The sequence below is a fragment of the Mixophyes fleayi genome, chromosome 11 (assembly GCF_038048845.1).
Source record: "Mixophyes fleayi isolate aMixFle1 chromosome 11, aMixFle1.hap1, whole genome shotgun sequence".
Lineage (NCBI taxonomy): Eukaryota > Metazoa > Chordata > Amphibia > Anura > Limnodynastidae > Mixophyes > Mixophyes fleayi.
Genome location: NC_134412.1, coordinates 17,127,988 through 17,140,512, shown reverse-complemented (window position 1 = coordinate 17,140,512; position 12,525 = coordinate 17,127,988). Strand labels below are relative to the sequence as shown.

Here is a 12,525-nt window from a genome sequence, read left to right as displayed (position 1 = left end):
TTTCACCCAGCTTGTGAAGTTATCCGGCGGGAATAGCTCATATCGCTCACAGAGGGGGGGGTACAGATCTATCCTCTAAAAAGATCGTGGTTTGGTCCTGACTCGCAGTTTTCATAGTGAGCCGGTCCATTCCAAGCTTCACATAGGGGAGGCGGGATGGGTGCCTGCCAGGTTTCCAACGGTACTTCCTGGACGCATCCATCCAGTGCGATAGGAGGGGGGGATTTGCCTTCCGTCTGCTCCTGGACAGTGGGAGCTGTGAGTGTAGGTCCCCTCCCATCAGTGGTGGATGGTGGGCCCAGCAGGGAGGACTACAGTACAGAGACAGTGTAACAGGGACCAGCAGGTGAGGTGCAGTGTCTGCTGTTATATGTGATGTATTACAGGGAGTGCAGTGTCTGCTGTTATATATGATGTATTACAGGGAGTGCAGTGTTTGCTGTGATATTATATTACTGGGAGGGCAGGCAGTGTCTAATATATATATATATATATATATATATATATACACACTATATTACATAGTAGTGTCGTGCAGTGGCTGCTTGCATCTACGCTATATTACAGGGAGTGCAGTGGCTGCTAGCATCTATGCCATATTACTGGGAGTGCAGTGGCTGCTTACATCTACGCTATATTACAGGGAGTGCAGTGGCTGCTTGCATCTAAGCTATATTACAGGGAGTGCAGTGGCTGCTAGCATCTACGCCATATTACCGGGAGTGCAGTGGCTGCTTGCATCTACGCCATATTACCGGGAGTGCAGTGGCTGCTTGCATCTACGCCATATTACCGGGAGTGCAGTGGCTGCTTGCATCTACGCCATATTACCGGGAGTGCAGTGGCTGCTTGCATCTACGCTATATTACCGGGAGTGCAGTGGCTGCTTGCATCTACGCCATATTACCGGGAGTGCAGTGGCTGCTTGCATCTACGCCGCATTACAGGGAGTGCAGTGGCTGCTTGCATCTACGCCGCATTACAGGGAGTGCAGTGGCTGCTGGCACCTACGCCGCATTACAGGGAGTGCAGTGGCTGCTGGCACCTACGCCGCATTACAGGGAGTGCAGTGGCTGCTGGCACCTACGCCGCATTACAGGGAGTGCAGTGGCTGCTGGCACCTACGCCGCATTACAGGGAGTGCAGTGGCTGCTGGCACCTACGCCGCATTACAGGGAGTGCAGTGGCTGCTGGCACCTACGCCGCATTACAGGGAGTGCAGTGGCTGCTGGCACCTACGCCGCATTACAGGGAGTGCAGTGGCTGCTGGCACCTACGCCGCATTACAGGGAGTGCAGTGGCTGCTGGCACCTACGCCGCATTACAGGGAGTGCAGTGGCTGCTGGCACCTACGCCGCATTACAGGGAGTGCAGTGGCTGCTGGCACCTACGCCGCATTACAGGGAGTGCAGTGGCTGCTGGCACCTACGCCGCATTACAGGGAGTGCAGTGGCTGCTGGCACCTACGCCGCATTACAGGGAGTGCAGTGGCTGCTGGCACCTACGCCGCATTACAGGGAGTGCAGTGGCTGCTGGCACCTACGCCGCATTACAGGGAGTGCAGTGGCTGCTGGCACCTACGCCGCATTACAGGGAGTGCAGTGGCTGCTGGCACCTACGCCGCATTACAGGGAGTGCAGTGGCTGCTGGCACCTACGCCGCATTACAGGGAGTGCAGTGGCTGCTGGCACCTACGCCGCATTACAGGGAGTGCAGTGGCTGCTGGCACCTACGCCGCATTACAGGGAGTGCAGTGGCTGCTGGCACCTACGCCGCATTACAGGGAGTGCAGTGGCTGCTGGCACCTACGCCGCATTACAGGGAGTGCAGTGGCTGCTGGCACCTACGCCGCATTACAGGGAGTGCAGTGGCTGCTGGCACCTACGCCGCATTACAGGGAGTGCAGTGGCTGCTGGCACCTACGCCGCATTACAGGGAGTGCAGTGGCTGCTGGCACCTACGCCGCATTACAGGGAGTGCAGTGGCTGCTGGCACCTACGCCGCATTACAGGGAGTGCAGTGGCTGCTGGCACCTACGCCGCATTACAGGGAGTGCAGTGGCTGCTGGCACCTACGCCGCATTACAGGGAGTGCAGTGGCTGCTGGCACCTACGCCGCATTACAGGGAGTGCAGTGGCTGCTGGCACCTACGCCGCATTACAGGGAGTGCAGTGGCTGCTGGCACCTACGCCGCATTACAGGGAGTGCAGTGGCTGCTGGCACCTACGCCGCATTACAGGGAGTGCAGTGGCTGCTGGCACCTACGCCGCATTACAGGGAGTGCAGTGGCTGCTGGCACCTACGCCGCATTACAGGGAGTGCAGTGGCTGCTGGCACCTACGCCGCATTACAGGGAGTGCAGTGGCTGCTGGCACCTACGCCGCATTACAGGGAGTGCAGTGGCTGCTGGCACCTACGCCGCATTACAGGGAGTGCAGTGGCTGCTGGCACCTACGCCGCATTACAGGGAGTGCAGTGGCTGCTGGCACCTACGCCGCATTACAGGGAGTGCAGTGGCTGCTGGCACCTACGCCGCAATACAGGGAGTGCAGTGGCTGCTATGGAGTGCAGTGGCTGCTGGTACCTATGCCGCAATACAGGGAGTGCAGTGGCTGCTGGCACCTATGCCACATTACAGGGAGTGCAGTGGCTGCTATGGAGTGCAGTGGCTGCTAGCACCTATGCTGCATTACAGGGAGTGCAGTGGCTGCTAGCATCTATGCCGCATTACAGGGAGTGCAGTGGATGCTAGCATCTATGCCGCATTACAGGGAGTGCAGTGGATGCTAGCATCTATGCCGCATTACAGGGAGTGCAGTGGATGCTAGCATCTATGCCGCATTACAGGGAGTGCAGTGGATGCTAGCATCTATGCCGCATTACAGGGTGTGCAGTGGCTGCTAGCACCTATGCCGCATTACAGGGAGTGCAGTGGCTGCTAGCACCTATGCCGCATTACAGGGAGTGCAGTGGCTGCTAGCACCTATGCCGCATTACAGGGAGTGCAGTGGCTGCTAGCACCTATGCCGCATTACAGGGAGTGCAGTGGCTGCTAGCACCTATGCCGCATTACAGGGAGTGCAGTGGATGCTAGCACCTATGCCGCATTACAGGGAGTGCAGTGGCTGCTAGCACCTATGCCGCATTACAGGGAGTGCAGTGGCTGCTATGGAGTGCAGTGGCTGCTAGCACCTATGCTGCATTACAGGGAGTGCAGTGGCTGCTATGGAGTGCAGTGGCTGCTAGCACCTATGCTGCATTACAGGGAGTGCAGTGGCTGCTAGCATCTATGCTGCATTACAGGGAGTGCAGTGGCTGCTAGCATCTATGCTGCATTACAGGGAGTGCAGTGGATGCTAGCATCTATGCTGCATTACAGGGAGTGCAGTGGCTGCTAGCATCTATGCTGCATTACAGGGAGTGCAGTGGCTGCTAGCATCTATGCTGCATTACAGGGAGTGCAGTGGCTGCTAGCATCTATGCTGCATTACAGGGAGTGCAGTGGCTGCTAGCATCTATGCTGCATTACAGGGAGTGCAGTGGCTGCTAGCACCTATGCCGCATTACCGGGAGTGCAGTGGCTGCTATTGTACACTGATCAGCCACAACATTAAAACCACTGACAAGTGAGGTGAATGACATTGATTATCTTGTTACAATGACATCTGTCAAGGGGTGGGATATATTAGGCAGCAAGTGAACAGTCAGTTGTTAATGTGTAGGAAACATGGGCAAGCGGAAGGATCTGAGCAACTTTGAAAAGGGACAAATTGTGATGGCTAGATGACTGGGTCAGAGCGTCACCAAAACGGCAGGTCTTATGGGATGTTCCTGGTATGCAGTGGTTAGTACCTACCAAAAGTGGTCCTAGGAAGGACAGGTGGTGATCCGGTGACTGGGCTATGGGTACCCAAGTCTCAATGATGCGCGTGGGGAGCGAAGGCTAAGCCTGTTTTTGTCCAGTCCCACAGAAGAGCTACTGTAGCACAGATTGCTGAAAAAGTTAATGCTGGCTCTGATAGAAAGGTGTCAGAACACACAGTGCATCGCAGCTTGCTGCGTATGGGGCTGCATAGCCACAGACCGGTCAGAGTGCCCATGCTGACCTCTGTCCACCTCTGAAAATTCTTATAATGGGCACGTGAGCGGCAGAACTGGACCATGGAGCAATGGAAGAAGGTGGTCTGGTCTGATGAATCACGTTTTCTTTTACATCATGTGGATGGCCAGGTGCGCATGCGTTGTTTACCTGGGGAAGAAGACAAGCTGGTGGAGACAGTGTGATGCTCTGGGCAATCTTCTGCTGGGAAACCTTGAATCCTGACATTCATGGGGATGTTACTTTGACACGTACCACCTACCTAAACATTGCTGCAGACCAAGTACACCCCTTCATGGCAACGGTACTCCCTGATGGCAGTGGCCTCTTTCAGCAGGATAATGTGCCACACTCCGCACTGCAACATTGTTCAGGGATGGCTTTAAAAACATGACAGAGATCAAGGTGTTGACTTGGCCTCCAAATTCCCCACATCTCAATCCGATCGAGCATTTGTGGGATGTGCTGGAGAAACAAGTCCGAGCCATGGAGGCCCCACCTCACAACTTACAGGACTTAAATGTTCTGCTGCTAACGTATTGGTGCCAGATACCACAGGACACCTTCAGAGGTCTTGTGGAGTCCATGCCTCAATGGGTCCGAGATGTTTTGGCGGCACAATGGGGGCCTACACAATATTAGACAGGTGCTTTTAATGTTGTGGCTGATTGGTGTATATAATATATTATAGGGAGTGCAGTGTCTGCTATTCTAGATAATATATTATAGGGAGTGCAGTGTCTGCTATTCTAGATAATATATAATAGGGAGTGCAGTGTCTGCTATTCTAGATAATATATTATAGGGAGTGCAGTGTCTGCTATTCTAGATAATATATAATAGGGAGTGCAGTGTCTGCTATTATAAATAATATATTATAGGGAGTGCAGTGTCTGCTATTATAAATATATTACAGAGAGTACAGTGTCTATTGTATTATACTAGCTGAAGTACCCGGCGTTGTCTGGGTTTAAATCTAGTTAAGTTATCCATGAGGGTAATTGTTAACATTTTAAATATAACTAGCAGCTAAGATGTCATCCAAATCCATCCAGTGGAAGGCCCAGAACAGGCTCCCCGGGTCAAAGTTCTGCCCAGCGTACACCAACGGGAGGTCCTTCCAGGACCCCAACCCCTTAACGCCTGTCCAGGATCCAACTGGACCACCTCGTGCTGGGCTCATCCCAGTGGGTGCAGTGGTGGCCGAATGCATAACCAGACAGACAAACCGGCAGAACTATGATATTTATATAAAAGATTACAGGGGGTGCAGTGTCTATTATATATACACTATATTACAGAGTATCGTCTGCTGTTACACTGTATATGATATATTAGAGGGACCACAATGTCCGCTAGTCCGTGTTAATAAGTGTATGTACAGATCCGTGGTTATGACATGACTGTATCATTTCGACACACACACACACACAACCATCAGGGCTGTCTGTTTCCCAATTAAAAATGTCAGCGTACAAATATTATCTTCAGTGTACGTTGTTTGACTTCTGAAACCAGTTGCTTCATTTTAATGTAAACAGCAAACTAGAATCATATTCCTTTAATCCTTTGTTTCTGCTCTGGCTGATTGTCTAGCATTACTGTTGTATAGCGTAATACATAACCTATAATAAGACAAATGTATAAATAGTAGAATTGTCACTATATATATATATATATATATATATATATATATATATATATAATCATTCTGTAAATGCATCTTGTTCATGTAAAAAGGAACATTTATATATAGTAAAAGAGTAGATATTACATCAGTGTTGGGCAACCAGCTTAACAATGTCTGCTTTATGTGGGAACCCAGACTCCTCCAACCAGTCACATCTAGAGGATTTAAAGCTGGTTTTAAAGTTGTCAGACTTCAAACTACCTTGTTGAACTTTTGGATGTAAATCTATTTTTTGAGCTTTTACTGAGCTGAATAAAATACCTGAAATAGCTGGAGGCAACTCTGCGCGCTCTCTCTCATCTGCAGCAGGTTGCTATGTTAGAAGGAAGGTGCTTCTCTAACAGAGCAGATATAGAGTGACTGATAGATTGACAGACTTGTTTTGTGGAAATGTCCTGCATTGATTGTGTTGTATCAATTATTTATGTTAACAGAAGGTTATGCCTTTATCAGCCAGTGTACAGAGTAGAGATCACGCCTCGTGGTGTGCGCCTTATTGTCTATAACATGTAACTATAATGTCCTTCTGTATTTCCAATCTCCAGGACAAGATGTGTGACGGAGACAAGAACCCGGCGGCTGTTCCTACACCAATGCCCGATGTGCACGGAGACGGGCGCTGGATGTCTGTGGTTAGTTAGGTTCTCTTTCATTTAATATTGGAATTGTTGCACATTCAGGGCTCTGGTCATTAAGGAAAGTAAGGCGCAAAAAAAGTGTTGATGTTCTCTGGAACAAACCATGTTACAATTCAAGGGGTGCAAATTAGTTTATTATTTTGCACATACGTTAAACACTGGCTGTTTTTTCATGTAGCACACAAATACTTGATAGCTTTATTTTTACAATGAAATTTAAAGTTGATCTAGAACATGCCCTACCCCAACTATAATGCTGTCCCCTGGGCAAAACAACATGGTTTTGCCCAGGTACAAAGTTACTCCATTTGTATTATGCTTTGCTCTCCTTAATGACTCAGGCCCTCAATGTATGTTTTTGAACTTTACTGAGTTTATTTAGCAAAATGCTGCCATGAACAGAACTGTGCTGTAGCCCTTGGCGCCCATTCAGCCCCCGAAGTGTCCTTGTCTAGTGCAGTTTAGAATAAGGGGGCATTTATGAAAACTGCTGCAAAGGAAAATAAATGCTACTGTACAGGGCATCCGGTAAGTATTCACAGCGCTTCACTTTTTCCACATTTTGTTATGTTACAGCCTTATTCCAAAATGGAATAAATTCCCCTTTTTCCCTCAAAATTCTACACACAATACCCCATAATGACAACGTGAAAAAAGTTTTTGGGAGATTTTTGCAAATTTATTGCAAATAAAAAAACTAAGAAATCACATGTACATCAGTATTCACAGCCTTGGCCATGAAGCTCAAAATTGAGCTCAGGTGCATCCTGTTTACACTGATGCGCTGTATATCGCAATCGTTCAGATGTTCACTTCCATTTTCTATCCTGCACCAGAAATAATGACAGAATCTGATTGGCTGCCGTAGTCCACCTTTCAACAAGCTCCTCTAATACACCCAGTATTTGGTTAGTTATTATAATAGATTCAAAGATTAGATATCTGTCTAGATTCAAAGCAGAGGACTAAAGCTGGGTACACACTACAGAAATTTCGACCAACTTTTTATGCCGAGCGATTTTACATACGACCGATGGTCTGATCGCTCGGTCCATGGACTGCATACACACTAGCCTTGTTTAGGACGATAAAGGGAAGAGCGGACGTCCCTTTAGCGACTTTTTACAGCCATGTTGTCGTGAGCAATGACTTTAATTTCGTATTCACTGTTGTGGATCGGTCGGAAGTTTATACACACTACACAGCAGAAACGAGATTGGATCGAAAATATTAAACGGTACGACCAACCAAATGAGGCGACAATCGTCCATTTGGGCAGACTTTCCACCATTGTGTCACTGCACACACTGACCCAACTTTTGAACGAGCGGTCGTATGTCGGCTGTTTGAGCCGATTATTGGACGAAAACAGTGTAGTGTGTACCCAGCTTAAGGGACATACCTGTGATTTCAGCAGACTTATGTTGAATAAAGACATAATTATCATTTATTTATGGCCAGATGTTGGTAAGTCAGTAATGTACTTGGTTACTTTCTTTACCCAATTATTATTATTATCTTTTTTAAAAAAGAGTCAGACATATTCTCTAGTGCTGTAAAATGGAGAAGAAATTACAGCAAGTGTCCTACAAATACAAATTAACTTACAACTCGACACACATGGTAGAGGGGGCCCAGCTTAAAGACTAGTAGGAAGCATATAAGAGAGGATGACTGGTTTAACTCTAGTCTGTGCCGAAGTCTGAGGGTACATAATGTATTTTTCAGGTTATATATTTTTATAGATATATTCTAAAGTACATTTCCACTGTCAAAAATGTCACTTTAAAAACGAATTCCCAACTTATGCACCTGGCCGGGGTCTGTTTTGGGCTGAGGGATCCCCTGAAGAAATAGAGGCTCCAAAAAGGAGGTCCCATTGAGCATTTTCCTGGATGCCCAATTTCTGTAGGACTACCCCAAGGTATGGGGTCCCAGAAGAGGGACCCCTACTACAAAGGTACAGTGGGGAATCCATTTTTAAAAGGACACCCAAAAGTAGAAATGTCCCTGATTTTACTTTTAGTGGAGATATTGTTGTGACCTCGGCCCTATTCACGGACGTTGTTGATCTTTTGTCTTTTAGCACAATCACTTTGTGTCTAGCAGCAAAGATAAGGAGCCGGAGGTTGTGTTTATAGGAGATTCCAATGTCCAGCTGCTGCACCAACTAGAGGTAAGTGTCCGGCACGACGACTAGTAACACTGACCGCACTCATAGGCAAACCAAGGGGGGTTTCCTAGTGCCCGAAAACCCCCCTCCAAGCCTGGGGCACTGTATAGTTGAGGTGGCTGGACCCTGCCCCCGATTCACACAGCTCTGCTTGAAAAGGAGGAGCTGCATCCACTTAACAGTAGTGCACGCAGCATTGCCCATGTATGTTATAGGGATAGGAAGAGTTGGAGAGCAGCCAAGCACTGTCTAATATTATAGCCACGCCCCCATGCATGCTGGTCACGCCCACTGGCGGCGTGGTGTGGAAATCCCCCTCTGCAAATCTTGCGTTTGGCACTGTAAGCAGAATACACAGGAATCTCTGCATGTTTCCTCTGGTTGGTAACTGTATACCGGAGTGGCACAGTGATTAGCAAGGCGGCCCCGTGACACTGGGGTCCTCCCTTTTCAATCCAACTCTGAAGCTACGTGGAGCTTGTAGGCATCTGTTTGGTGCGTGTTCCAACAGTCCAGAAACTTACAAGTATTTCTAATTAGTTTTGTTATAACTCGGTCCTAGTGTCTGTAGCGTAAGTGTGCTGGTGTGGAACAGAACCACGGCCCGCCAATGATAAGTGGTTATTATAACAAGACTTTATTAAAAGTACAGAAATTGGTTGGTTAATTGGCATCTGACAAAGAATTACCCTGTGGGATATTTTAGGCTGTAAGCTCCAATGAAGCAGGGACTCGTGTGAATGTTACAGTATTCTCTGCAAGGTGCTGAAAAATATGGTGGCGCTATATTAATAATACATAAGGGCTGAGGGATGCATTTTTTTTCAAAAGTTGTTTTGAGAATACATGATTTGACCACTAGGGGCGCTATTCCATGGTTATCTATGGACTGTTCTTATCAACCCAGCAGAAATGCAGCTCAACCTCTTATTAAAGGGTTTCTACACCCTCAGCTGACTTTAATTCATTGACTTGTACGTATCCAGGCGCAAGTATTGAACCCAAGGGTTTATCTCTCTGTGCTGCTGCATTGGATGCAGTCTTATCCAGGGAGCAGTGTATTTTTGTAATGTAAATAAGCTACACTGCCTATTGTATGGACTTACAGGTGTGTTACTGATTAATGTAAGTTCAGGCATCTGTGTGTGATAGTTATCTGGTCTCTTTCCCATCAGATCTGGAGGGAACTCTTCTCCCCGCTCCATGCCCTGAACTTCGGGGGACTGGGTGATGCCACTCAGCATGTCTTATGGAGACTAGAAGACGGGGAGCTGGAACACGTCAAACCAAAGGTAAATATCATTAAACGGGGGGGGCATCTGCATTGAAAAATTTTATAGAGATTTTTATGTACTATTCCTCAGTAATACATGGATACTTTTTTTTTTTTACTTTTTAAACATTTATTTCTTGTATCCGCATACTTAGCAGTGCGTCTAATCCTCAATACATCTCTCTAACTCCTATTTGTAGAACTAAGACCTGGACAAGTGGATCTAAAACATAGGAGTGTACACATTTATTGTAAGAAACAATCTGCAAGCAGAGTAGTAACTGTTAGTATTGTAGAGCACACTGGTAGTCAACATGATATAATACCTTATAATGGTCTGACTATAAATACCCATATGTTATACCGCTGACATGACCAGCATAGTATTTTAGCTAGCCCCCCTATCGCATCGCCCCGACTCCTGCTGCACCCACATGTGTAATAACATGAACATGATAACATGCAGGCTGCATTTTTTTTTAGTCTCCATACAATCCTGGGTTTATTTGGCTTTCATCTATTTAATTTGGTTTTCAAAATGAAATATAATTGAACGTAGTGAGGTAATTCAGTGCAAAATATGTTATTATATTCTTTTTATTAAGATACCCCTCTGGTCAGTGGCTGAGGGGGATTAATTATCAAACCTTCTCTAAAGGAAAAGTGGGAGGTGTTGCCCATAGCAACCAAACAGATTCTAGCTATCATTTATCTAATACATTCCAGAAATGGATAGCTAGAATCTGATTGGTTGCTTTGGGCAACACCTACACTTTTTTTTAGTTTTCAGGTTTGATAGTTACCCACCCTTAAATTTTCTAATTGAGGGCACTAGATACAGTGATTTATAGGACTATTAGAAGATAAATTTGCCATTTATTTCACCATAAACAGCAGTATGTTAACAGATCTATATACTGTATGACTTGCAGTTTGGCTCAATAACATAATGAGTACATATAATAGACATGGGCGATTCTTCTCCCCCTAATCATGTTACCTTATCAGATCATCGTGCTTTGGGTGGGCACATTCAACCAGGGACACACGGCTGAGCAGATTGCCGGGGGAATTCAGGCCATTATCCGGTGCTTACAGAAGAGACAGCCACAAGCCAAAGTCATCGTGCTGGTGAGTATCCCCAGGTGGATGGGTCCATTATGTGTTAACAGATGGGTCTTATTTAATGAGACTATCTTAGATTTCCTAATACTTTCATGTGATAGATAATAGATCTTCTTCTCTTACCTTCAGTCCCCCCTTGTTGCTATTGACGCTTTACTCCTGTTTACAGGGTGTGCTACCCCGAGGGAAGAACCCGAACCCTGTGCGGGAGCGGAACAAGAGACTGAACGAGATGCTGGCAGAACGAATGCCCTCCATGCCCAATGCGATGCTCTTGGACGTGGATCCGGGGTTTGTGCATTCGGACGGCACAATCAGTCACCATGACATGTATGATTACCTGCACCTAAGCCGGCTGGGATACTCTCGGGTGTGCCAGACTCTGCACCGAACACTCCTCCAGCTCCTGGAGGGGAGGGGAACGGCCACCCAGCAATAGAACCAGTGCAATAGGTTATCCAGAGTTAGGGGAGTACCCTGGGACAACGCCCGGTAATTCTCAGAGAGACGCAGGGTGTATACGTTCCCTGAAGCGTAATAATTTCTCCAAAGAAAAGGTTGAAGTGATACAGTAGTAATAACCTCTAGAAATAACCGTATAATCATTCCTCGTGGGGGACTGGTCTCCCCAACTTCACACGTCCCCCACCCCTATTCCTCCCAGACTGGCCCCCAAAACGTTTACCAGTATATTTCCTTTTTTGTTTTTATGTCCCTTGTACAGTTACGTTTTCTTCTTTTTGTATATTTCAGTGAAGAATATTATATTTTTCATTTTGTTGTTTATCCTGATAAATATACCAAGTTAATGTATACAACTCTTAAGAGCATAGATACAAGATCCTGAGGGGAATTCTCTTTTCCCAGGAAGGCCCGTCGGCTAATAAACATGTTGTGACTTCAAACCGTGTGTTTGTGAGTTGTGTTTCTATAAAAATTAAAAGGCAGAGATAAAGTACTGTAGTTTGTTTTGTTTATAAACTGGTACGATTTTGCCAAAATATGGCTTAGACTTCATTACCTTCTGGGTACCTGATGGCCGCCCATTCTTGTCTATTCAATGCTTGGAGTTTGTCAGAATTTGTGGGTTTTTGTTTGTCCAACCGCCTTTTGAGGATTGACCACAAGTTCTCAATGGGATTAAGGTCTGGGGAGTTTCCTGACCATGGACCCAATATTTCGATGTTTTGTTTCCAGAGCCACTTTTGCCTTATGGTAAGGTGTCCATCATGCTGGAAAAGGCATTGTTCATCACCAAACTGTTCTTGGAGGATATTTTGGTACCATTCTTTATTCATGGTTGTGTTCTAGGTAAAATTGTGAGTGAGTCCACTCCCTTTATTAAGAAGCAACTCCACACATGAATGGTCTCAGGATGCTTTACTGTTGGCATGACACAGGACTGATGGTAGAGCTCACCTTTCCTTCTCTGGACAAGCGGTTTTCCCGATAACGCCAAACAATCTGAAAGGGGGGATTCATCAGAGAAAATGACTTCACCACAGTCCTCAGCAGTCCAATCCCTGT

General features: G+C 46.7%; 1 protein-coding gene across 1 annotated transcript; it reads left to right on the top strand.

Moving 5' to 3' along the window:
* The first annotated feature begins 192 nt into the window (after positions 1-192).
* On the top strand, positions 193-11,903 carry PAFAH1B3 (platelet activating factor acetylhydrolase 1b catalytic subunit 3). The gene is made up of 6 exons (XM_075190616.1): positions 193-346; positions 6,335-6,421; positions 8,514-8,603; positions 9,776-9,892; positions 10,882-11,004; positions 11,168-11,903. Exons 1-6 carry the CDS (start codon positions 290-292, stop codon positions 11,435-11,437), a joined length of 744 nt encoding a protein of 247 aa, XP_075046717.1. The 5' UTR covers positions 193-289; the 3' UTR covers positions 11,438-11,903.
* Positions 11,904-12,525: the final 622 nt, after the last annotated feature.

Bases quoted from the DNA above. Each gene is read 5' to 3' on its own strand.
- PAFAH1B3 (XM_075190616.1), top strand. From the start codon at position 290: ATGGTGGGCCCAGCAGGGAGGACTACAGTACAGAGACAGTGTAACAGG. The intron at 8,604-9,775 runs GTAAGTGTCCGG...CTTTCCCATCAG, and splicing joins AGCTGCTGCACCAACTAGAG to ATCTGGAGGGAACTCTTCTC. The intron at 9,893-10,881 runs GTAAATATCATT...TTACCTTATCAG, and splicing joins TGGAACACGTCAAACCAAAG to ATCATCGTGCTTTGGGTGGG.